The sequence below is a fragment of the Sorex fumeus genome, unplaced genomic scaffold (assembly GCF_029834395.1).
Source record: "Sorex fumeus unplaced genomic scaffold, SorFum_2.1 ptg000007l, whole genome shotgun sequence".
NCBI lineage: Eukaryota > Metazoa > Chordata > Mammalia > Eulipotyphla > Soricidae > Sorex > Sorex fumeus.
In genome coordinates, this window is record NW_026606064.1 from 1,415,462 (window position 1) to 1,437,967 (window position 22,506).

General features: G+C 39.3%; 1 protein-coding gene across 1 annotated transcript; it reads left to right on the plus strand.

The window, feature by feature from the left end:
- Positions 1-14,426: 14,426 nt before the first annotated feature.
- Positions 14,427-15,389, plus strand: LOC130016607 (olfactory receptor 5A1-like). Its single transcript, XM_056107319.1, has one exon. It carries the CDS (start codon positions 14,427-14,429, stop codon positions 15,387-15,389), a length of 963 nt encoding a protein of 320 aa, XP_055963294.1.
- Positions 15,390-22,506: the final 7,117 nt, after the last annotated feature.

Here is a 22,506-nt window from a genome sequence, read left to right on the forward strand (position 1 = left end):
GAATAACGTCTGGACAGGTATTTTGAGCACTGTAAAAAAGATAGTTTAAGTATTTGTGACATTTCAGTAGGAATAATAATAACCATTTTGGAAAGAAACCTGGTTTCCTTGGCTCCTCTTGCCATTAGGTTCATTCTCACCAAAATTAATATGCCTCAACTACTACCATTAATATGAATGTCTATTTAAGCACCTGTCTCCATGACTAGATTTAGGTAGGTAAAGCCCTATAGAAAATGACAAGTTAGGGAAATGAGAGGACATTTAATTCAATGCCACACTGCTCTTTTCTTTATTCTCTATATGGCTTTACATTTGATTGCTCAGCACATATCACTGTATCACTGTCATCCCATTGTTCATTGATTTACTCGAGTGGGAGCCAGTAATGCCTCCAATCATCCTAGCCCTGAGATTTTAGCAGCCTCTCCTTACTCTTCCAACGGTACTGTAAGGAGGCTCTTTCAGGGTCAGGGGAATGAGACCCATTATTGTTACTGTTTTTGGCATATCGAATATGCCATGGGTAGATTGCCAGGCTCTGCTCGTGCGGGTCGAATACTCTTGGTAGCTTGCTGAGCTCTCCGAGAGGCATATATCAGCAAACATAGTTTAGTGAAATTAAAATGATTCAAATAGTTAAACGTGCGAAAGCTGAAATGATGGAAAAAAAACTTTAATCCTAGAGTAACAGAAAAAGTGTATAAGAGAAAAGGGTGGGCTGTGGGAGAACTAAGGAAAGAAGAGTGATAAAGATGTCACGGTCCCCCCATTATTCATTGATTTGCTCAAGCGGGCCCAGTAACATATCCATTGTGAGACTTGTTGTTACTGTGTCTGGCATATTGAATACATCACGGGTAACTTGCCGGGCTCTCTGAGAGGGGCGGAGGAATGAACCCGGCTCGGCAGGATGGGCTGCGCGCAAGGCAAATGCCCTACCGGTGTGCTATCACTCCAGCCCCTGTGCTATGGATAGCACAGCGGTAGGGCGTTTGCTTTGCATGCAGCCAACATGGCCGACCCAAGTTCGATTTCTCCGCCCCTCTCAGAGAGCCCCACAAGCTACCAAGAGTATCTCGCCCGCACGGCAGAGCCTGGCAAGCTCCCCGTTGCGTATTCGATATGCCAAACACAGTGATAAAGATAGTTGTACTTTTTTCCAAATGACTTCTTTCCTTCCACTTACTCACTAAGCTGTCTTTTTTATTTTATTTATTTATTTGTTTTGTTTTTTGGGTCATACAAGCGATGTACCGTGGTTACTCCTGGCTCATGCACTTAGGAATTACTCCTGGCGGTTCTCAGGGTACCATATAAAATGCTGGGAATCGAGCCCGGGATGGCTGTGTGCAAGGCAAACGCCCTATTCGCTGTGCTATCGCTCAGCCCCTCACTGAGCAGACTTATGAAGAGTATTCTTTAAAAAGATGAGAGAAAGGCAGGGAAAGGAAATGGAATTCTCTTAAAATCAAGATCAGGAAAATTCTCAGCAGCCAGAAAGAGGCATTGGTATAATTTTCTCCGCATAGATGTGCCTGGGATGTGCTTCATGGTTGATTCCCAGAGACTGTAAAAGATTTCATAATGTTTGTGTTGGACAACATCTAGCAAGGTAGGACCTGGGTCCCATCCAGAGATTTGAGTTTTCCAGGATGTTTACTCAAAAGTTTAAGCAGAATCAGTAGAACAAGTAGAACTCAAAATTTTCGATTTTTCCACCAGGACAGTGAATATTTTTTTTGCCTTTGCCAATACTCAGTGTGTGTGTGTGTGTGTGTGTGTGTGTGTGTGTGTGTGTGATGGCACAGTGAGAACTCTAAGTTTCTGTTACCTGAGTCAGTGATGGATTACCTTGTCTCATTTCTGATTTTACAAGCACCGAAATTATGCTTGGAAGAATAAAATTTACAGAGATTAACCAAATTTATCCTCACGAGAGTTTTATATTTCCTCAGAGCATTGAATTCTAGTTGATTTCATTGTTTAAAATCCAAGGTAAGAGGTTTGTTGTTTGCTATGCCTATTTTGTTCTTTTTGGGGGTTTGTTTCCTTATACTTCCAGATGAGTGGGAGAAAATGGTATTCACTCTTTTACTTCGGACTTATTTCAATTAATACAATGCCTTTAAATTTCATTCAGAATGCAAATGAATTCAATATTTTATTTTTGTTATAACAGCACGATATTTATTTTGAATCTGTACCACAGCTACTTTATCTATTCATCTGTCACTGGACATTTTGGTTGTTTTTATATCAGTTATTGTAATAGTATGACAATTAATGTAATGTGCATAGTATATATCTTTTTAAATTAATTAACATGAGGCTATGCATTTTCAAAATTATTTCAAAACATACCTTAAAATTATTTTTTTAATGGGAGGGGTAAGTATCATGAAGAGAAATAACAGGGAAATGGAAGCTCTCTTCCCTTTTTTGAGAATTCACCACAGTGTTTTCTCTAGTGACTGACCTGGAAAACATTCCCACCAATAGTGAATGAGGGTTCCTTTCTCACTATGTCCCCATCACTACACTTTTTTTCCAGTCTTTTGGATGTATTCTGAGTTTCCTGGTGTGAAATACATCCAAAAGACTTGAAATTAATATCAAGAAGTATAATTACGATTATGTTAATTAAGTTATTGAAATAAGGGGAGAAGAAACACCCCTAAGTGGCATTTTGCCCTTGAGTGGAAGAAGGGTTTTCATATGTTGACTTTGCTACCAGAAGGGGTGTGGTGACGACCCCTAATGTGGGGTGATGGGCAGAGAGTAAAGAGAGACCACGGCAGCCAGCACGAGCAAGGAGAGATGAGCCGGAGTGAGAGGAGGAGACAGTAAAGAGGGAAAATGTAAGACTAGAATGGGGTGCTTAGTGAGATTGGAACAGGTGTGTGGCGTGGTGAGAATGGAATAAATGAAAACCGATCACCAACCAGTCTGGCAGCCTCATTTCCTCCTTTTTCCACCCATGGCATCAGCCGACCAGGTGAGGAAGCAGCCCAAGACCACTGAAAGCAGGCACCAACGGAGGGTGGGTGTTTTCTAGCCACATGGTGATTAGACAATCATCATTTTAATTTCTATTTTTCTCATAAAAGTACTGACAAACACTTTTCTATGTGACTTCACTCTTTGGGAAGGTAGCTGTCATTTCCTTTCTCCCATTTTAATATGGTTTCTTTTGTTGTTATTCTGAGTTTTATGAGCTTTTATATATCTTGGAAGTTAGCATTTTATATGTCTTATATACAATTTTTTCCATTTAGTAGGATATTTTTAGTTTAGCTCACATTTTTTTCCATGCAAAACCTTTTTTAGTTTGATATATTGTCCCATTTTTTTAATTTCTGCAATTTTTTTCTTTGCCAACAGAGTAAAATTGTTGCAGATATGTCCGAGATTCTGGAGTGTCCCACTTATCTCTCAATATATGTTATGAATTCCGGTTTAATATTAACGTATTTTTCCACTTAGAATTAACCTCTGTAAGATATGTACAGGGGCTGGAGCGATAGGACAGTGGGTAAGGCGTTTGCCTTGCACGTGGCCAAGATCCCAGACCTGGGTTCAATTCCTCTGCCCCTCTCAGAGTGCTCAGCAAGCTACCAAGAGTATCTTGCCCACACGGCAAAACCTTGCAAGATTCCAGTGACATATTCAATATGCCAAAACCAGTAACAACAAGTCTCACAATTTGTTGTGAGACGTTACCTATGCCCGCTCAAGCAAATCAATTCACGAGAGGACAGTGCTACAGTGCTAAGATATGTATTCAGTTTTCAGTTTTTTGCATGTGGCAATCCAGTTTTCTCAGTGCTGATAATATGTATTTTTGAAAAAATGTATGAAACTGTAGCTCAATCTAATATATATAAAATCTTGTAACTGATATACATAAAATCAAGAATGGGATCTTGTTAAAACTAAACTATATTCCTAGTAACAGTCAGTGTAGATGAGTTCAATGCAAATAAAAAGAACAAATATTTGTAGCAATGATCTGAAGCTGACATTTGTAATAAAGAATTAATAGTGTCATATCAGTGTATCACTGTCATTCCGTTGTTCTTCAATTTGCTTGAGAGGGCACCAGAAACGTCTCTATTTTTCCCTGTCTCCTAGTAGTGTAGCCTGATGGCATACTGGGGGCTCTTTCAGGGTCAGTGGAATGAGATACGTTGTTACTATTTTTTTAAATGTCAAATACGCCACGGGTAGCTTGCCAGACTCTACTGTGTGGGCAGGATATTCTTAGTAGCTTGCCAGGCTCTCCGAGAGGGACGGAGACTTCGGTGGAAAAAAAATCTCCAGCAAATACTGCGTCGTTCTCTTCCGGGAGCTTTGTTTTATAGTCTCTGGATCTTGGCTGTTGATGAGATTACATGGCACCAGGGGCAGTTTGTGGGTGTGACTGCCAAGCTACTAGAAAATGGGGGATCTGGGTGGAGGAGGACCAGTCCCGATTCGAGCAGGCTTGGAGATCTCAGCTCTGGATCCCACATTCCTGGGTTCCTCTATTGGCTACTACATGTGTGAGGCTCCTCCGAGCGTGTGGAGAGTGGCCTTGAGCATCGCTGCAGCTGCGTTCTGGAGGTTTTTGGCTGGAACACTCTGCTTGGAGCGGGGAGGGAAACTCAACCCACTCCCTTCCAAGGTTCTCCAGTGAAGACAGCCTGGCATGGGGCAGGAGATTCTGCCAGTGTCATATAATGTTGTAAAAATTATATTAGGTCCCATGAATCATACCTACATTAAGTAAGATATTCAGTATATTAAACAAGCATTTTGTAAACTTTTATTAATTTGATTCACTCATTGATACCCTACTGTATATAATAGGTTGGAGTGAGAGCACAGCGGGTAGGGTGTTTGTCTTGCATGCAGCCGACGCAGGTTCAACACCTCCATCCCTCTCAGAGATCCCATCAAGCTACCGAGAGTATCCCGCCCACATGGCAGGGGCTGGCAAACTCCCCATGGTGTATTCAATATGCCAAAAACAGTAACAACAAGTCTCACAGTGGAGATGTTACTGGTACTCGCTAGAGCAAATCAATGAATAATGGGAGGACAGTACTACAGTGCCACCACATACTTGGTTTTATAGGTGATAAAAGTGAGCTTGCACAAATTAAATTTCTCTAGCCACATTACTAGATATAAATGAACTAGAATTCACCCCAGAGTGGGTGATTCTGTTAATCCTGATTATGACCATTATAATTGTCTTGTCTTGAATTTGTTTTATTTATGTCCCTACTTCCCATTTTTTTCTCACTTTAATTTTCATTTCATTTCATCATCCTGTTAATCGTCGATTGCCTCGAGCAGGCCCCAGTAACGTCTCTTTCATCCTAGCCCTGAGATTATATTCAGGGCTCTTTAGGAGAATGAGACCCATCATTGTTACTGGTATTTGGCATATTTGGTAGGCCACGGGGAGTTTGCCAGACTCTGCCCTGTGGGCAGGCTACATTCGACAGCCTGCAAGTTTGTCCAAAGTAGGAATGAGACAATAAGTTGTCGCGCGGCCGCGAATGCGGCCGCGCGGTTCCGGGATCTGGATTTTATAGTCTCTGAGTCTTGGCCGCTGATGGGATTACACGGCGCCAGGGGGCCAGGTGGTGGGTGTGCAAAATCTGTCTCACAGGATTGGTTGGTTATGGATAGGGCACAGAGAAAATGTCTGAATGTATATTTAAAAAGCAAAAGTAAAGATGAAGTTTCATTATTTCACTTTCTATTATGAAGCCATTTACCAGCAGTACCATCTTTAATTAATTAGTTGGTTCCTCTGGTTCAGGTTCATCCCATGAAAATTAATTAGATAAGACTCTTCCGAAGTACTTTTCAACTCTAATGGCTCCAACTTTGTAACAGAAAATCTATAGTCACCTGTGAATAACAGGAAGACAAAGGTGATGAAGAAATAATAGTTAAATCATCAATAAGAACTTCCCAGAGTTGAGGGTAATAGGCACTGACATCCGAGGGGCTCAAGGGGTCCCAGTAAAAAATAGACCAAATCAGAAAAACTCAAAGGCACATTATACACAAAATGTTCAAATTCAAAGATAAAAACAGAATACTGAAGGTGGCAAGGTCAAAAAAGAAACCGAAATGCAAAGGAAAGCCCATAAGACATACAATAAACAGATCTCTCAAATGAGACTTTACAATTCAAAGGAATATGGAAAGATATAGTACAAAAAAATCAATGAAAGAACACCTCACCCAGAATACTCTATCCAGCTAGATTATCAATCGTATTTGAAGGAACAGGCAACAGCTTTAGGGAATTCATAGCTTGAGTAAAAGTGTTTAAGAGAGTTCCAATAAGGGACAGGAAGAATTTCCATCATGTGGCACTGGGTATGACAGTCACAAATGGTGCATATAGTCGTCTTCTACCAAATCAAGATGGGCTAAAAACATAGAGAAATAAATCATCACCAATTGACTTTTGTTGACTTCATTTCATTTCATCATCCTGTTATTCGTCGATTGCCTCGAGCAGGCCCCAGTAACGTCTCTTTCATCCTAGCCCTGAGATTATATTCAAGGCTCTTTAGCAGAATGAGACCCATCATTGTTCCTGGTATTTGGCATATTTGGTACGTACGCCACGGGGAGTTTGCCAGACTCTGCCCTGTGGGCAGGCTACATTCGATAGCCTGCAAGTTTGTCCAAAGTAGGAATGAGACAATAAGATGTCATAAAAAAAGTTCTGATAAGATGTCACGCGGCTGCAAATGCGGCCACGCGGTTCTGGAATCTGAATTTTATAGTCTCTGAGTCTTGGCCGCTGATGGGATTACACAGCGCCAGGGGGCCAGGTGGTGGGTGTGACCCCCGCCTACTGGAATTTGGAGGATCTGGGTGGAAGATGCTCGACTCCAATCCGAGTAGGCTTGGAGGTCTCAGCCCCGGAACCCGCGTGGCTTTGTCCCTCTGCCAGTACCTTCATGTATGCGGAGAGTGGTCTCAGCATGGTGGTGGCTGGTCCTGAGGTCTTCGGCTGCTGGAGCCCTGGTTGGGGCGGGGAGGAAAGCTCAACCCGCTCCCCTCCAAGGGGCCCCTTGTTGATTTATTTTCTGAAAATTCTGTTTGTCATTTTTTAATTTTTTTTCAGGCAAAAGTAATATGAATAAGTTTGTTATTTGACTTCCAAGGTTGGGGGAGTGTTGTTTATGACAGGGAAGATGTTATAATCACTGTAATAAAATTCAACTACAATATAAAATTTAAGGCAATAAATTAAAAAAATTGAATCATCATGAGATACACAGTTACAAAGTTGTTCATATTGGATTTCAGTCATACAATGTTCCAACACCCGTCCCTTCATCAGTGTACATTTCCCACCACAAGTGTCTCCAGTTTCTCTTGCCGCCCCTGCCCCAGCCTGCCTCTATGGTTGGCACTTTTTGCCTCTCTCTCTCTGTCTCTCTCTCTCTGTCTCTCTGTCTCTCTCTCTCTCTCTCTCTCTCTCTCTCTCTCCCTCCCTCCCTCCCTCCCTCCCTCCCTTTCACCCCTCCCTTTCCTTTTGGGCATTATGGTTTGCAATGCACTTACTGAAAAGTTATCATCTGTAGCCCTTTCCCTTCTTTCAGCACTCACTTCTTGTTCAGAGTGATCATTTGCAACTATCCTTGTCATAGTGGTTTTTTCTCTTTTTTCTCACTCCCTCCCCTTGCCACTTGAGGCAAACTTCCAGTCATGAGCAAATCCTCCTGGTCCTTGTTTCTACTGTCCTTGGGTATTAATATCACTGTCACTGTCCTCCCCTTGTTCATCGATTTGCTTGAGCGGGCTCAGTGACGTCTCCATTGTGACAATTGTTACTGTGTTTGGCATATAGAATACATCATGGGTAGCTGGCCAGGCTTTGTCGTGTGGGCGAGATACTCTCGGTAGCTTGACAGATTCTTTGAGAGGAGCAGAGGAATCCAACTTGGGATTATAAAAAAATAAAAAATTAATATCATATCAGGTGTTTTTTTAACATCCCACAAATGAGGGCAATCATGTCTGTCCTTCTCCTTCAGATTCATTTCACTCAGCATGGATACTTTCCATATTTAAGACAGTATATTTTAGATGCCAGAATTGAAAATTTGGTTATGTAAATTACAATAAGCAGTATACTACACTGTATTAATTTATATATATTGATACAAATTAATTAATGCGTGAGGCTTGTCCAAGTGTAAGGAGAGTGGTCTCAGCATGGCTGTGAGTGTTACTGTGTCCTGGATGTCTTCAGCTGCTGGGGCTCGCTCTGCTTGGGGCAGAGAGGGAAACTCAACCTGCCCACCTCCAAGGGACCATGATGAGGACAGCCAGACACGGGGACAGGAGATTCTGTGTTGTTCTCTTCCAGGAGATTGGTTTTATAGACTCTGGATCTTGGCCATTGATGGGGTTACACGGCAGTTGGTGGAACTGTCTACACTAGCATGTGACAGGGACGAATGGAGACATTTCTTGCACCCACTAGAGCAAATCGATAAACAACAGGGTGAAAGTGATAGTGAATTAATTAATAAAAATTAATACAGTATAGTATAACAACATACTACACTGCATTAATTAATACTGATTTGAATTTCTTTACATAGATTATAATCATAACAATCAATCACTACAAATGGACTTTAGTTGATTTCTTTTCTGATAATTCCACTTGTAATTTCTTTATGTTTTGTTGAAACAAGCAATATAAAATAAATTTTTTACATGTCCGCCAAGATGACAGGTTGGGGGATGAGAGGGAACTCGGGACTTGGTGGAGGGAAGGGGACATTGGTGGTGGGATTTATGTTGGAACATTGTGAATCAATGGAAAGAACTCTATTAGGAACAACTGTTAATCATAATAACTTAATAACAATTAAAAAAATAAACGAATAAAAATATTCTAGGGTTGATGTTTGCCAAGAGCAAGAAAGGTGTAGGCTATATCTGGTGGCATTAGAGGTAAAAATATTAGGAAGCTGTTTGTGGTCTCTTATGAGCCCAAGTGCCACTGTCTTAGATCCAAAAACTTTTTTCCCACAGGCTATGACATTAGCAGTAGAAAATTATTTACCATTAAAAAACCTCTATTGCCAAGATCTTATGATTACACTATATGATATGCAAAGTGAATACAGCAGGGACACAAAAAATAAACCCAAAACAACTGGGCAGAATAGCTGTGACAAAACCTCCATGACAACCACTTTCTCCAGAGAAAAAGTACCTAGAGAGTTTTCTTCATTTAATTGTCTTCTCTTTGTTCACCTTTACCTTTAATAGCCCATTTCAGAGGATATCTAGTTGTGAGCATCTTTATTGTGATGAGTGGCAAGTGTTTCATGGCTAAGAGCTTTCATCTTGAAGTTAATAGGGCCCAATTTGGGGGAAAGAAACACACAATTTTAACTTTTGACAAGGACTGTGTTTCCTGAGAAATCTTAGTCAAGGTATGAGTAATTGATTTATAGAGGGGAGAATTCTGTGACAGTTCTATACATCTTCCAGTAGGTTCCTGAAGAATATTCTGAGAGCCCTGTTTTTCTGCTACTAGGACCAAAGGGATCAGAGATTATGGTCTTCAGTCACTTCTATTCATCAACCCTCTCCCTTTCCTTCAGCTCCACACCACCACAGGGTCTTCTTACTACAATCTCTTCTTCCTTGTCCACCTTACCTCATCACCGGAGAATAAGCACATTTGTAAGCTAAAATGTCCGGTATTAATTTGGCATGTGGGGTGGATGTTGAGATTTAATTGTGCAAGATGTTCTTGAAGATGTGAATATGTACTGTGTTCTGTTTCTATTTCCATAAAAATGGGATTTATATACCCCTTTAGAATAAAATGAGATTAGGTAAAGGTAAAGGTAAAGGCCCTCCCGTTGATCGTCGATTTGCTCGAGCCGGCCCAGTAACGTCTCCACTGGAGACTTTGTTGTTACTGTGTCTGGCATATCGAATACTCTCGGAAGCTTGCCGTGCTCTCCAAGAGGGGCAGAGAAATCGAACTCGGGTCGGCCATGTTGGCCGCGTGTAAGGCGAACGCCCTACCCACTGTGCTATCGCTCTAGAGATTATACACACACATATATAGTAGGACACAACGTGATTGCTAATAATTGAGTAATTTATGAATAATATACTACTAATTTTCAAGGGAATGTAAGATCAAAATGTACTTGCCTACATTTCCCCACTTTGAACTTTAAGACAATTAATTTTATGTTATCCTTGAGAAAATTTATTTTACTTTCAGGTTATTAAAATACTAATTTGACATCCATGCCAAGTGAGTATTTTAATAACCTGACAATAAAATTATTTCCAGGTTATTAATTTTTACATTAAAATATGTGGTGATGGCATATAAAAAATTAATCAGAGAATGATTAGAGTTATTAAGGAAATTTCTTTTCCTCTAACTATTCAAATTTTCACAATAAAGTGTATCCTGAGAAAGTAAAATACTTCACACCCCTCTCTCTTACCTGTTTGTAATTGGTTACAATCATTTCTCTCAGTTCTGGCTGCTTCTGCTGCCAGAAGACATAAAAGAAACAAAACATTTAATGAAATTGCTTTATCAAAAAGTTTAATTATTGTATTCATTGAATTATATGGTTTAGATTGCTCCCCAAAATAAATTATTACATTAAAATATGTGATGATGGCTTTAAAAGGATCTTAAGATATCAAGGAGTCTGTTAAACTATCTGCATAGTTGTTATTGTGTTTTGGGTCACTGGCACAAAGAAGAAACAACCCCAGGAGATTGATATGTTAAACCTGACTCAGAAATCTAAAGAAATTAATTTGTGTGGTTTTTACTGGTTGGCCACAGGTAATTTGTCTCACCAGTGCACAAAGACTGAGTCTGAATCTTCCTTGAACAATGATGCCTGACAATTGACATGACCAATGATGTTTCAGAAATGTTCCCAAATTAAGTGATATTGTTGCACCTCTGGAATTCCCATCCAGAGGTACAGCTGTCAGTCAGTCATGACTATATGTAAGTAGTCCACTTATTCCACAATTATTGTGTGCTGGCTTGCAAGCAGAACACTTGTTCATGTAACTGTCCCATTAATCTTATATTTCAGTGGCTCTTTGTGTCCTCACTTTGTCATAAGTAGATCACAGTGTGTTTAAGTATCTATAAAGGATATGGTATCTGAATTCAGACTATTTTATTCCCAGTTTTATTGTGATACAATAGACAGTAATACTGCATATGTTTAAGGCATACAATAGTGATTTTTAAATGTGCTTATTGGGCTGGAGCGATAGCACAGCGGTAGGGCGTTTGCCTTGCACGCAGCCAACATGGAGTTCTATTCCTCCGCCCCTCTAGGAGAGCCTGGCAAGCTACCGAGAGTATCTCGCCCACACGGCAGAGCCTGGCAAGCTCCCCGTGACGTATTTGATATGCCAAACACAGTAACAACAAAGTCTCCAATGGAGACGTTACTGGGCCCGCTTGAGCAAATGGATGATCAACGGGAGGGCCGATTATTGTATTATAACAGTTTAAAATCTCTCACATCACAGTTACAAAATTTTTCTCATGATAAAAATTTAAGATTTACTCTTTTAGTATCTTTAAAGTATATGATTAAATATTCTTAAGTGTCCAGAGAGGTAGTGCAGCACATTGGTTGATTGCCTTGTATGCAGCTGACAATATTTAATCCCCAACACGATATATAGTCTCCTGGGACCTTCCCAAGAGAGAACCCTGAGCAGAGTCAGGAGTGAGATTTGAGTACTGCTAGGTGTGGCACTAAAACCAAAAAACATATTATTAAATATAATAATTGGAAAAGTTATCACATTTCAAGAACTTGTCTTAAACTAGAAGTTTCTGTATTTTGACTACCTTCCCCTGTTTCTCTCACCACCCAAAAAATATCCCTATGAACTACAAAACTTACTGTTTTTCTTTTTGTTTCAACATCAAAATGAGAACGCACGAAATTTATTAATATTTATCAATATAGCACTCCTTTTTTAAAAAAAATTTATTAGTGAAACACTATGATGTACAGTTGTAGACTTACAAATTTTTGTGCTTGGGTTTTAGTTATACAATGATCGAGTACCCATCCCTCCAACAGTACCCATTCTCCACCACCACTAATCCCAGTATCCCTCCCACCTCCCATCCCCCCATCCCACCCTGCCTCTGTGGCAGGGCACTCCCTTTTGTTCTCTCTCTCTTATTGGGTGTTGTGGTTTGCAAAAGAGGAATTGAGTGGCAATCATGTTCGGTCTATAGTCCACTTTCAGCATGCATCTCTCATCCTGGGCAGATCTTCCCAACACCCAACATAGCACTCTTAACATAATGCCCTTAATGTCTACTAACATGGTGATGATAAAATCAGGACTTCCTTTTTTCCTGCATAAGTCATATTTCATTAAATATAGAGACTGAGCTATACATACTTTCATTGATAATTTTTTTTTTATTTCTTGGAGAGGTTGAGTTTTGGGATGATGCTCACCGGAGCCCAGGAACAACTTGCAGCTCTGTGCTTGGGGGTTTCTCCCCCGCTAGTATTTAGGTGATTATGCTGTGCTGAGGATTAAACCTCATCAGCTGCATGCAAAGAAAATATCTTGGTCCCTGTACTGTGTTTTCAGCCCTCCTTAGTAATTTTCAAAATAGTTATATGTTTGTTAGTAGGCTATTTGGATTAAGTCACAATTTTAGAAACTCTGGGCTAATTTATTCCCAATCCTTGTGAAAAGTGCTACTCTTGACAAGAAATTCCTTGCCTTTGATAGTTCAGGATTTATTTTTCATCAGTTTTTTCTTTTCTCTTTCATTGATTTCAATTACCAAACTTATTTCCAAAATTCAGCTTGCTCCTATATTACCTTATGCATTAATAAACTCAGAAGTTCTGTTCCTTTATGTAGAAGATATCTCTGTTGGTTGATTAACTTATTTTCAGATGAAGGATTTCTAATTTAATCTTCATGGAAAAGATGAACTTCTTTAAAATATTTAATCCTGAAGAAAAATATTTAAAGACAGAAATAAATATTTCATAAATTCATATTTCAAATTAGAGGTACCTAAAGAGTGAGCTTAATTTTTTTTTTGATGAGAAGCTGAAAGGAAGGTAAGTGACTCAGCCCAAGTGACTCGTCCAGGTTTGGGTAGTGTAGTGCATAGCACTTAAAAGTGTAAAGAAATCAAGAATCTCTTCTAACCACAATTATAATGAGTCACAATAAAAAGTCACATAGAAAGGAATGACAGCTATGAGACCTATCCGGGAAACAAAGTTAATGTTATTTGTGAACAATTTTTGTTGTATAACTCACACCAGGAGTTGTGGGAAGAATATTTAGTTCAGATTTTGTTTTATGACACAATAACCTCTTGAGATAGATATTAACATTGCACAAATTTAACAGTTTAGAGAAATGAGTATGTGAAGATTAAAAAACTCTGCATATTTATACAATTGAAATAACAAAGTCGGAATCTGAGAGGAAACTCAAGCAGATTCCATTATGACTTTAAATGCATAGTGGTATATGCAAAGTTGGTGAATGGCTATCATTTTCTGGTCAGACAATTTTGAGTTTCCAAAAGATTTTCAAAAGGTCCCTGACCTCGCCACAAAAGAGTAAAATCACTTTCTTAAACAATTTAAGTCTTAAGCAGCTCTGATGGAAATAAAGAAAATTTATATTACCAAGAAGAGGAACGAACTTCCAACTTTGTCTTTTTTAACTTCTAATGAACTTTCCTTAGTTCATTAGAAGTTAGTTAAGTCACATATATTTTGAAGCCTTTTTCTTGATGCATGATGGTTATTTCCATTTGGCTATTTCTGTATCTCTCCTGGGTCTATGAAGACACAAAAGCAATTATAAAATTGTTAACCCTGCCTGATTACAGGTTGATTGCTGATTAGTACTTGAGGACATTTTAAAGAGCACCTACTCAGAATCCACATTTTATATTTGAGAACTAACATAAGTCCTAAACTTTCATAAATACTATCATATCAGAGCTATAATTGGTTAAAATAATAATGCCTCACCATGTAGAGAAATGACAGTTTAATCCTAATTGGCCACATTTACATTTCTCATATATTTATAAAATTTGAGAAGAAAAAAATAAAATGAAGCATTTATTGGCTAATATAATAATGATTCCCAAGAATCATTTTGTCTTCAGAATGAATGGCAATATATATCCAAAAGAATTTTTCAACTGAGGTTGGGGGCTTTATACAAAGTCAGTGTTAACTCAACATTGATGGATGGAGTGCAGAAGTGCATAGGTTTTTCAATATCCATGAATGGGTAAAAAATAAAGCATATGTTGAGAATGAAACCATTTTTTTCTCTCATCTTTTTCTCTGCAGATGATGCCATACAAGTTTATAGAAGAGGACAGAAACCACACTTCTGTTGTTGTATTTGTTCTTCTGGGAATTACCAATGAGAAAGAGCTACAGTTTATTCTCTTTCCAGTCTTCCTAGGGATCTACCTGGTTACCTTATTGTGGAACCTGGGTCTGATCATCCTAATCAGGATGGACTCTCACCTGCACACACCGATGTACTTCTTTCTTAGTTTCCTTTCATTCATAGACATTTGCTATACCACATCCATCAGCCCAAGGATGCTTTCAGACTTCTTCAAAGATGAAAAAACTATTTCCTTCATTGCCTGTGCCATTCAATTTTATGCTTCCTCTTGGATGGGTCAGGCTGAGTTCTGCCTCTTGGCTGCCATGGCCTATGACAGATACGTGGCCATTGGTAACCCTCTACAGTACTCAACCATCATGGCGCCTGGGCTGTGTCAGAAGATGGCTGTGGGGGCCCTTGGAACTGGTTTCCTTTGTAGTTTACTTGAAACAGTTCCTTGCTTTAGTCTTGATTATTGTGGGCCAAATGTCATCGAACATTTCTTCTGTAATATAACTGAAATCATAATTTTGTCTTGTTCCAGTCCCGTCATCACTCAAATGATTCTGTTTTTAGTAGTTTTCTTTGTAGGCATTGGTTCTTTGCTCATTATTCTGTTATCCTATGGTTTCATTGCTGCTTCTATTCTGAAAATATCCTCTCTGAAAGGCAGTGCCAAGGCCTTCAATACCTGTGCCTCCCACCTGGCAGTCGTGACCCTCTTCTATGGTACTTCTTTCTCTGTATACCTGCATCCTCGTTCCAGGCACTCTGAGAAGCAGGATAAGATGCTGTCAGTATTTTATATTATAATTATTCCTATGCTAAACCCTCTTATTTATAGTCTTAGGAACAAGGATATCAAAGAAGCCCTTAAGAGGGTGATAAAAAGGGCTACACATATTCCTCATTAAGACTAATATTTGGTAATATTTATCTGGATTAAGAAATGCAAAAATATTTAAGCAAAAATTATGATAGCAATGACTACTTAATTTTTCCCTTAAGGTTTGTTTCAAAATATACCGTAGATAATCAGAAACCAACTCCTGATCTGCTTTGAGAAAGTAGTGTTTGATTATTTATGGTATAGATGATACAGCGAGTATTTCATCCCAATTAAGCTATTAATATGGAGTACCACTGACTTTTTTTTTACTGTTAAAACTGTAATTACTGAGTCTAGAGAGAAATTAAAATGGATAAGGCATTTGCCTTGCACATAGCCAACCTAAGTTGAATCCCTGTCATCTTCCATGATCCCCAAGCACATCCAGGAGTGATCCCTGAGAGCAGATTCAGGAGTAATCCTGAGGACTCCAGGGTGAACCACAACAACTGAAAATAGAAATAAAATTTAAAAGATATAATTGCTGATTATTTGTAAGCAATAATAATAATAGCTAACCACATCGAGCAATTGCTGTATACTAGGTTATGTGTTTAAGTGTTTGTATGAGTTTCCTCATATAACTATTCCAATAACTTGAGCTATAGCTGGAGCGATAGCACAGCGGGTAGGGCGTTCGCCTTACAAGCGGCCAACATGGCCGACCCGAGTTCGATTCCTCCGCCCCTCTCGGAGAGCCCGGCAAGCTACCGGGAGTATTCGGTATGCCAGACACAGTAACAACAAAGTCTCCAATGGAGACGTTACTGGGCCCGCTCGAGCAAATCGACGATCAACGGGAGGGCCTTAATAACTTGATTATATTTCACAGAGTGGGACAGTCTTGGAATTATAGCTTTTTTTCATTTTTAAATTATTATATTATGGTAATGTTAACATTTATTGTTTTGACATACATAGTTACTGTACTTCCATCTCTAAAATGCTCAAAACTCTCTACCACTGCTCTTATGCTACTTATAGGACATAATTTCTCCTCCAACATTAAATAATTTTGGAGAGTTGGTGGAGAGATGCTGGGGATTGAACTTTGTGATATTCAAAGCATGTGTCACTGAGATTCATCTTTAGCCCTAGGTAATAAAGATTGCATTTACAATAAACATAAACAGGAATAATGCCATAATTCTTGGAAAGTATTTGAGTATTACAGGAATTCTGGCATTGCTGAAAGCATGTTGCCTAATTTTCTACTGGAAAAATCTAGTCAGAACTATGAAGTTATAGATGAGTTTTTATGCTGTTATATTATCAATTTAAATCTAACATTTCCAAGATGAAAATATTTGGTTCAAATAGATAACATGGTCTCCTACAATACCACAGGGCATGGAGTTAAAATAATACAGAACAAAAATTATCTTTTTGTAAGTTTCTTTCTCCCCTGTTCTTGAAACCAAATAATTCTATGTGTCATGTTTAGGAAACCTATACAATATTTAGAATTGAAACCTATAATTATTACACAAAATGGAACAAAGGACATATTTTTAAAATTGAGGATTGCATCAATCTCATCCATGAAGTAACAGGTATGAGTTTATAGAGGCAAGGAGCAAACCCCAAAGCCAATTCTGAAGATCTTCCAACTTTTCTTAGGATGTTGAAGACTGAAATTTGGAAAATCAAATTTATTATAAATAAAATTACTTGTAAAGTTAAAGATAATACATATTTGTTCTCATTGACTACCTTCCTTGAAAATCTATAATTTGCCTTGTGATGAGAACTATTGAGATCCTGTCTCTTAGCAAATTCAAATGTAGGATAGAGTTTTGTTAGCTAGAATTATCATCATGTTGTATATTTCATTCCCAGTGTTTATCATGTACTAAGCTTGTTTATACCTTTGGACTTCTCACTCATTCCCTCATCAATGCCCCTTGCTTTTGGCAATCAAAATAAGATCACTGTTTCTTTGAGCCTGGTGATACTTTTATTTCACTTATAGTGAGATCAAACGCCCTACCGCTGTGCTATAGCTCCAGTCCCGTAGGATGCAAGATTGATAGTCTATAATTACAAAACAAAATTTATATATGAATGTTGTATAGGCATCAAAATATAAATCCTGGCATCTGTGAAACATGGATGAACTTGAGGGTATTATGGTATGTGAAATTAATCAACTAGTAGAAGACAGTGATCTCACTATAAGTGAAAAAGTATGTTTGGGCTGGAGCTGAGACAAGGAACGCAAAAGAAATTTATGTCATGGGGGGCCCAGGTTCTCTCAGACCTGTGACAAAGGTAGAGAGCCCCCAAATCTCCTTTTATAGATCATGGTATCTCTAAAGGGCTCAATACAGTGATGTCATTAAAAGAAGTTACAGAAAGAACACTGAGGCAGGCAAAGCATATATTGTTTCCTTGTATCTGCAGGCCAGTGCATTTTGGCCTAAGGAAGGAGATACACAACCAAAAATGGAAACCCTTTTTGGGTTTGCATTCCAAAGACAAACTGAGAAGCACCTGAATCTACATCCCAAAGGCAAACTGGCCCAGAGCCTGGAATCTACAGATCAAAGATCATGCTGGGTGGGCTTCTGTGAGAAAAGGAAAAACTGACTCTTTCAATATACTTTAGTTTATGAAATTATTTACTGAAGGCAGTTTAAAGGAAAAAAATGTTCAGCCTCATCCAAACCAGTTAGGACACAGGAGAAATCTCACCCATTTTCATGGGTCCCTATGTTCCTGCCGGTTTTATGGTACAGTTTACATGGCCTCCTTCTGACGACTCAGTCCAGCCCCAAACATCAGATATATATTCCTTAAAAGACTGCCAGGATCTGAAAACAACAAAACAACCAAAACTCACAGTGACAAATAAGTGGGCAAAAAATTGTTGTGTAATATACACATACCGACTTAATGATAAGACAAGATTAAATATTGGGATTGGAGAAGTAGTATACAGTAGGTAGGACTTTTTCCTTGCATGCAGGTGACCTGGGTTCGGTCTCTGGCATCCAATATGGTCCCTCAAAGGCCACTAGTACTGATCTGTAAATGTGGAGGTAGGAGTAAGTCTTGAGCACCATCCAGGGTGGCCTCAACAACAACAACAAAAATAGAGAGGTGAAAGGGATTCATGTTAAATAAAATTAAAAGGACAAATATAAAATGATAGCATTCACACGTGTGTTATAAAGAAGCAAAGAAAAGAATGGACAAAGCAAAATAAAAACAAACTATCAAACCTTGAACACAGATGTAGAGCTGAGGTTACTAGAAGGATGGGGGGAATTGAACTGAGGCACTAGAGTGGCTTCAATTGACTATGATAGAAGGATAACGGTGTAAGGTCCCTTGGGACCCCGAGGAAAATTCCAGAGCTAAACTCTGCTAATTAGTAATTCTTCCTTTCCTGCCCCCTCCCTAGTAGAACCTTAGCAGTGAAACCATTTGTTGACCCTTCCTTATTAGGATGTAAATTCTGTCTCCATTTGTTGACTCTTCCTTATCTGTACCTCTGTTAGTAACTTTTCCTTTATCCACCTCCACCAGAATGCAGGTGCCATGAGCTGTAAATTAAAGGGAGCCAGGTAAACATAGAAGATAACCAAATGTCTGAGTTACGAGATACTCGCTAGCTGCCCATTAAATGCTTGGGCTCTGCTGTAACGGCCAGTGAAGGCCTATATAAGATCCCCTTTGAAGAAGTTCAGGGTCTTGCCTGACGGCTTGACCCTGGCTAGCCAGCTCAATAAACTACCTGCTTGCTGATTGCATTCCTGCATGGTCCTTGCTTGTGGTCGGAGATCCAGAGTCATGCCCTAACAACGGTATTTTTTGGTAATTTTGGTGTGGTAACATGTATTTTGAAGAGGTTTGAAATTAAACCCCATAAAATGTACAACTATATAAATCATTGTTACAAATATAACCAAGAAAAAGTTTGTTTTTTTTAAAAAACGCTTAAAAGGATATCTAATGATGGAGAACTCCCTACCTTTAATTTGTTTTTATAAAACTTTATTTATCGATATATAATTGATTGTTTTGCTGGATAATTTTGGGCTGGTAGTTCTTTTCTTTCATTATTTTTTATTTCAAACTTTTTAGATTTTATTTTCTTAAAATTTTTTTATACTAGCTAAGCTCTCCGTTATAATATAATTATATGTGCTGACAGTGGGTGTTTTTGTCTTGTTCAAAAACTAATGGAAACATAATACTTCGCTATGAAATATGATGTTAGCTATGTTTTACCTACCACGTTACATTTCTAATGTGATTTTTCTCCTTAGTTGTTAGTGTTGGTATTGTATGAACCTCATGCATTTTCTCATTATTTCCATTTTTATACTATAATTTTTGAATATTTTATTTTGTGTGAAAAATAGTTTTGTTTCAAGAACTTTTCTCAGAGAAAGGTGAGAGGGAGAAAAATGGAGAGAGTTACGTGTTCTAGAGAGAAAGTGGACTTCTATCAAGGGGGGGAAAGCTTATAGTACACATCTCAGGTTGAGATCTGGACCTCTCTCTGGAGTGGAGAGTGAGTTCATACACATGTACGTACATGAAGTTACATACGTACATATATGCCTTTATACAGTTGATGGTAGGGCTTATTCGGAACTAGCTTGACTTGGAGATCTCTGCGTGAATATTTATTTTTGAGAATGAAAGCAGTTTATTTTCAGTTTTCCATCATTAATCACTTAATCACTTAACTTCCCGTTAGTTGTCGATTTGCTCGAGCGGGCGCCAGTAACGTCTCCATTTGTCCCTATCGCGTGCTAGTGTAGCCCAATGGCATCTGTTCGCTCCGGGAACATGAAGGGCCTCAAATCGATCGTTCATGATCTTGACGAAGAAGTCTGACCATCTGGTAGGTGGGCGGCCACGCGGTCTTTTGACATCCCGTGGAATCCAATCAGTAACAGCTCTAGTCCAACGGTCGTCTTTAAATCTCATTACGTGACCAGCCCATCTGATTTTCGACACCTTGGCAAATGAGACAGCGTCCCTGATCCTTGATCGTCGACGGATGTCAGAACTCTGGATTCGTTCTCTCATTTGAGTGAAACGTGATATTCCAAGCATAGCTCTTTCTATTCTTCTTTGGGAGACCTAAATAGCATTCTCATCTTCTTTGCGTAGGGCCCAGGTCTCTGAGGCATATGTTAATGCAGGAAGAACAGTGGAATCAAAGAGATGTGCCCGGAGCCGGAGGTTCTTCGTCCTCTTAGCTATTTCTTCGACGTTCTTGAAGGCGTTCCAAGCCGCTCTCTTCCTCCTGCGCAGCTTGGGTGCCAGGTCATTTGTCATGTTGACCTCTCGACCTAGGTACACATAGCTGTTGCATTCGGAGATGGTCGTTCCATTGAGAGCGAATGGGGCGTCAGGAACAAGGCTGTTTCTCATAAACATTGTCTTCGTAAGATTCAGCTGTAGTCCTACCTTTCCACACTCACGGTCAAAGTCGGCCAGCATTTGTGCCGCTTGGCTGATGCTTGGTGTTATTAAAACAATGTCATCAGCAAAGCGGAGGTGGTGTAGCTGCCGACCATCTATCTTCACTCCCATTCCTTCCCATTCCAGTCGTCGCATGATGTTCTCGAGGGTGGCACTGAAGAGTTTCGGTGAAATGGTATCACCCTGCCGCACCCCTCTCTTGACATCAACGATCACTTCTTTGTAGAATGGTGAGATCCTGGTAGTGAATCCGCAATAGAGCTCACGGAGGATCCTGATGTATTGGGCTTGAATGCCCTGATTGGCTAGGGCTTCAATGACCGCTTCCGTCTCAACAGAATCAAAGGCCTTCTTTAAATCAATGAACGTTAAGCAGAGCGGCATCTTGAACTCCCGAGAAACCTCAATGAGCTTGGTTATCGTGTGGATATGGTCGATGGTGCTGAATCCTTTGTGGAACCCTGCTTGCTCGCATGGTTGTCCTTCATCTAATGTTCTGCCAATCCTATTCAGGATGACTCGAGTGAACAACTTGTAGATGGCAGACAATAGGCAGATCGGGCGATAGTTGCCAATGTCATGGATGTCTCCCTTCTTGAACAGTAGTACGGTCCTGCTGGTTTTCCATTGGGACGGAACCTTGCATTCAGACAGGTAGCGAGTGAAGAGCCGAGCCAGTGTATTGATGAGTACTGACGGCAGGTTCTTCAGGTGTTCAGGTCTGACCTTGTCTGGGCCGGGTGCTGTTTGTTTCTTTACCAACAAAATGGCGTGTCGGATTTCGGAGGGGAGAACGTTGGGAACAACATACCCATCCTGTGGAATTTGGGTAGAAGTCATGGATAATCTTCTCCATTGCCGTTCCAGTAACTACAACTGGTCTCATTCCATCATTAGTTTTATTTAAATTGTTTTATTTATAGTTTAGATAATAAGGTCACAATATTGTTGAAGAATATGGTGTTGTAAATAGATGATTTTATTTGCTCCTGTTCTGGAGGTTTTTTATCCCTTTTGAAAATTTTGACCATAGCATGGTGGATACTTCTTTATGTTACATACTTTCTCCCCAAAGCTGACTCTAATATTCCTTTTCGAAAAAATTTCCTGTGAAAAATGTTATTATCGCATGATTGGTGTATGTATATTTATACTCGGATAATTAAGTGCTTAGGTTGATTACTGGATGTATACATTCATTCTTTTCCTCCAGATTTTGGGTAAGTTCTCAGCTGTACCTTTACTGAATAAGTGGTTTCCTCTCCCCTCCCCTCCCCTCCCCTCCGCTCCCCTCCCTTCCCCTCCTGTTCTCTTCTCTGGGACACCCATTACTTTCCTAAAAATTCTTCCTTCTCCCTCTTCTACTTGCATCATTTCTAAATGCTTGACTTCATGTTCACTAATCCTTGTTACATGACTTTCTTTGTCCCAATGCATTCTATTGTAGTCTTCATTTCGTTAACTGACTCTCCACACCATAAATTTTTGCTGTGTTCCTTTTAATAGTTCTATTTGTTAAGGGATACCATCTGATCCTTAATGTTATCTTTGCACTTGTTGAATTACTTTCTTAGCTTTGTCTGAAACTTTTCCTAACGGCTATTTTAACATTTCAATCCTTTAGATACAAATCATTCAACTTTCAGTTTGGGTTCTTGAAAGGTCTCTCTGTCTCTGTCTCTGTCTCTGTCTCTGTC

Coding starts and splice junctions, on each gene's coding strand:
- LOC130016607 (XM_056107319.1), top strand. CDS start 14,427: ATGATGCCATACAAGTTTATAGAAGAGGACAGAAACCACACTTCTGTT.